This window comes from Primulina tabacum, chromosome 5 (assembly GCF_025594145.1).
Source record: "Primulina tabacum isolate GXHZ01 chromosome 5, ASM2559414v2, whole genome shotgun sequence".
Classification (NCBI taxonomy): Eukaryota; Viridiplantae; Streptophyta; class Magnoliopsida; order Lamiales; family Gesneriaceae; genus Primulina; species Primulina tabacum.
In genome coordinates, this window is record NC_134554.1 from 19,811,434 (window position 1) to 19,815,581 (window position 4,148).

General features: G+C 34.1%; 1 protein-coding gene across 1 annotated transcript; it reads left to right on the forward strand.

The window, feature by feature from the left end:
• Positions 1-3,203: 3,203 nt before the first annotated feature.
• LOC142544234 (uncharacterized) lies at positions 3,204-3,699 on the forward strand. Its single transcript, XM_075651293.1, has 2 exons — positions 3,204-3,533; positions 3,616-3,699. The coding sequence occupies exons 1-2, from the start codon at positions 3,204-3,206 to the stop codon at positions 3,697-3,699; spliced, it is 414 nt and encodes a 137-aa protein (XP_075507408.1).
• The last annotated feature ends 449 nt before the right edge of the window (positions 3,700-4,148 follow it).

Below are 4,148 nucleotides of genomic sequence, written 5' to 3' on the forward strand. Positions count from 1 at the left end.
AAGAAATACTAGCTGCACAAGGATTTATGCAAGAAGAAGACATACATTTTGATGAAAACTTTACACAAGTAGCTAGGCTAGACACAATTACAATTTTTCTTGCTTATGCTACTTATAAAATTTTTGAAGTGTTTCAGATGGATGTAAAAAGTTCTTTCCTGAATGTTTACTTCAAAAGAAGTTTTTGTACAACAAACTCCATGTTTTATCAATCATACCTTACCTGATTATGTGTTTTAATTAAATAAAGCTTTATATGGATTAAAATAAACACCATAAGTGGTTTGACACTTTATCACAATTCTTGGTTTATCACAAGAAAATAAGAATTTAAAGGATTTACGAATTTTAGCATTTAAGGGCTAAATTTAATTTATCGAGTGAAATAAGAGTATGTTAAGCATTTTAATAAGAAAAATTTGAAAATAAGTAATTTAAATAAGTCCACACGAAATAAAATATTTTTTATGATTTAATTAATTAAATTAGGTGGCATTTAATCATGGGTAGAATTTAGAAATTTTAAGACTCTTAATTTTAAATGTTGGAGGGCTTAATTAGTAATTTAAAAGATCTATTAATTAACCTAAGCACCTAATAATATTCTAACATATATATAAAAGAGTCCTAGTCCTAATCCCAGCACATCTCACGCCACTAACATACAAACACAAACTAACACACAATCACACACTAGTTGGCCGCGAATTTCAATGCTTAGGACTTGGAATTTTTTTCAATTTTCTTCCATCAGCAAGCTTAGCCCATCATAACAGTATAATCCTTGATAAATTTAGCCACTTTTCAAGTCATTTAACGCATCAAACTATCTTCTTTCGGCCTCAGTTCTTCTCCGTGTTCGTTTGTCGATATATCGTGCGTTTTAATGCGAATGCATGTCTAAATCTTTTTTTTTATGCATCGATCATGTTATATACTATATTTTGATATAACATATGCATGAAAATACATTGGTTTGATTATATGTATGCTAGAACATTATTAAAACTCGTTTCGATACGAAATACACATGAACTTCTACGTTTTCTTCGAGTTTTGATTGTCGCCTTTGTTGGGCAGTACCTATGGCTTGCTGATACCTATGGTTACATTTTAGGATGTGTTCAGATGTCGTTAGGTGGTCCGAGACGGATCGATAGGCCGCTGGTGCAACGGAAACTAAAACAAGCATATAGGGCCGCATTTAAGGGAGATGTGCATAGGTTTGGTGTTGGATTGGTGGTGAAGGTTGACCAGGGCTTGTGGCTAGGGCATAGGTGGGATATTAGGGTCCCGGGGAAAGCCTGGTACTGGTCAATTAAGGGTTGGTTGGTTGGTTGGAATATCGGCTGGAGTTGGAAACGCGCCATGCACGCATATGGCAGGGCGTGACTAGGGCTTGATTCGGGCAGGACCAGAGTTTTAAGTCATGTTTAAGAGTCGAGTCTAGCGCTTGGTTCGAGTTAGAATTGACCAGCCATGCACCAGAACTAACTCTAGCAATTACACCTCTCTCGATTGGATCCAAGGAAATACTCAGGATCATGCATTTTCCCGAGCTAAACATTCAAGAAGATCATAGATTGGAGAACTTGCCACCTTTACCTCAATTACCTCAAATTTGATAGTCTTGAAACAATTCAATTGATTCTTTCGATGCCACTAATGTTGGATCAATTTATTTATATGGGCTTATATATGAATAATTATGTGTTGTGGGTTGTCTATTAAGTTAAGCCCAAAATAAAGTTATCAATTAATGTTTCGGGTTATTGGGCTTTAATGTATCTAATAGGTTGTGAGCCTTTAATGTGTAGAGGCATAAGTGTAATTTCTGTTTTTATGATGGGCTAAAACAGAAATATCAGAATATAATAATAAACATTATCTATAAATATGGGTCATGGTCCCTAGATCTCGTGTTATCACTTTCACTATTCTCTCCCCCATTAAGAAAATAGTTCTGAAGAGAAACTAAATGATTCATTCAAGGAAAGAGCGCGTAGATCTGGAAGATCAAGACACGTTCTAAAGAATTCAGGATTATGGCTTCAGGTACGCTTCCGCTTAAGTTTTCAATCAAATTCCTGATGATTTAGCGTGATGGATTCTGCAGTTTATGGGTTTTTCCCAACAAGTAGTATCAGAACCATTCATGCTTGAATCATTGAGATTTGTTTAAAGTTTTGGATATCATTTGAATCCAGATCTGGAAAAGAAAATTTTATTTAAAACTTTTCTGTTATGTCTTCAGATCTGAAAATTTTTTGATATGGTTTCAGATCTGAAAAATATTTTGATATGGTTTCAGATCTGAAATTTTTTTTTTTGATATGGTTTCAGATCTGTAAAATATTTTGGTTGAAAATCAAATCTTTTAAAGTTTTAGTTTTGGTAAAAAAGATTTGGTTGTAAATTTTAAAGATTTGGTATAAGATTTCGATTTTCTTTCTATTTTTATTCAACAAAATATTTTAGAGGAAAATCGAAAATTCGGATTAAATTTTTTTTTTAAAAAAAAGGTACGTATTCGGCCGGGTCGTACGGAACAAGGGTCGATCCGACCCGTACGGAATTTTCGAAAATTAAAAAAAACATTTTTTTTTCGATTAAGGTTTATTCGGTTAAGGTTAAATATTCATTAATTCAAATAATGATAATGTTATATATATTTTTAAAATTGATTTATTGAAATAAAATGTCGCCAAAGTGACATCTTTTATGGAAATTAATTTATTTTGAAATACAAAAAGATTTTAGGTATATGTGATTTATATGAATATTGATCGGTCCAAAGGAAGAATAATATTTAATATAATTACATATGCACTTGTGGTGGTAAAACAAGTGATAGTTGTTCGATTTTTCATGTGAATAATAAATCGGCCCAAAGGAAGGTTGTTATTTGACATAATATTTACTATCAGTGTTTGACTGCTGCACCAGGATATCACTTACAAGTTAATCTTTTGTCCAAAGATGAAACATTAATGGATTGCACGATATTCTGTTTATGGGGTTTACATAATTTGAATTTATTGATTATTTTATTTGGATATTTGGTTGAGCATGTATGTTTTGTTTTTGTTCTCTGTTCACATTTGACTCCTGCAAATATTCATTCCAACATAAATTCTATTCCTATGTTAAATGACTCGAATTTTAAATCGTGGCAAGAGAATTTATTGATAGTTCTCGAAGTCATGGATTTAGACATTGCGATAAGGATTGACTCTCCTCCCGCCATTACGGATAATAGTACCTCTGATGAAAAGAGGGAGTTTGAAAGGTGGGAGAGATCGAATCGCATGTGTATGATGATCATGAAGATGACCATTCCAGAAACATTCAGGGGCACAATGTCTAGCGACATTGCTACGACTAAGGCTTTCCTTCAAGACCTCGAAAAGAGGTTTGCTAAAAGTGAAAAGTCTGAAATTGGTACACTTTTGGCAAGCCTCGTTTCAATGAGGTACAGAGGTAAGGGCAACATCGAGGAGTACATTATGAAAATTTCTTCATCTTGCTTCAAGGTTAAAAGTACTGAAGCTTGATCTCTCTGAGGACTTGCTAGTGCATCTGGTTTTGATATCTCTTCATCTTCTGTTTAACCAGTTCAAGGTGAGCTATAACTGTCAGAAAGAGACTTGGTCTCTGAATGAGCTCATCTCGCATTGTGTCCAGGAAGAGGAAGGTTGAAGCAAGACAAGACAGAAAGTGCTCATTATGCCTCTATCTCGAAGGTTAAAGGAAAGAAAAAGAAGGATAAAGAAGCTGCGGATACCTCCGAAGAAACAACAGAAGAATCCTAGTGATTCTCAAAGTTCTGGTTGTTTTTTCTGTGGCAGTGATGGGCATAAGAAGAAGCAGTGCAGTAATTATCATGCTTGGCGTGCTAAGAAAGGTATGCTTCTGAATATGGTTTGTTATGAGGTAATTTAACTTAAGTGCCTAGACACACGTGATGGATAGATTCTGGTGTAACAACTCACATCAGTGTGTCTATGCAGGGTTGCCTGGATTGCCAAAAACCAAGTGATGCTGAAAGATTCATCTATGTTGGTGACGGCAACAAAGTTGAAGTTGAAGCAATAGGAAAACTTAGATTATTGTTAAATACTGGAATATATTTGGATATTTATGAAACA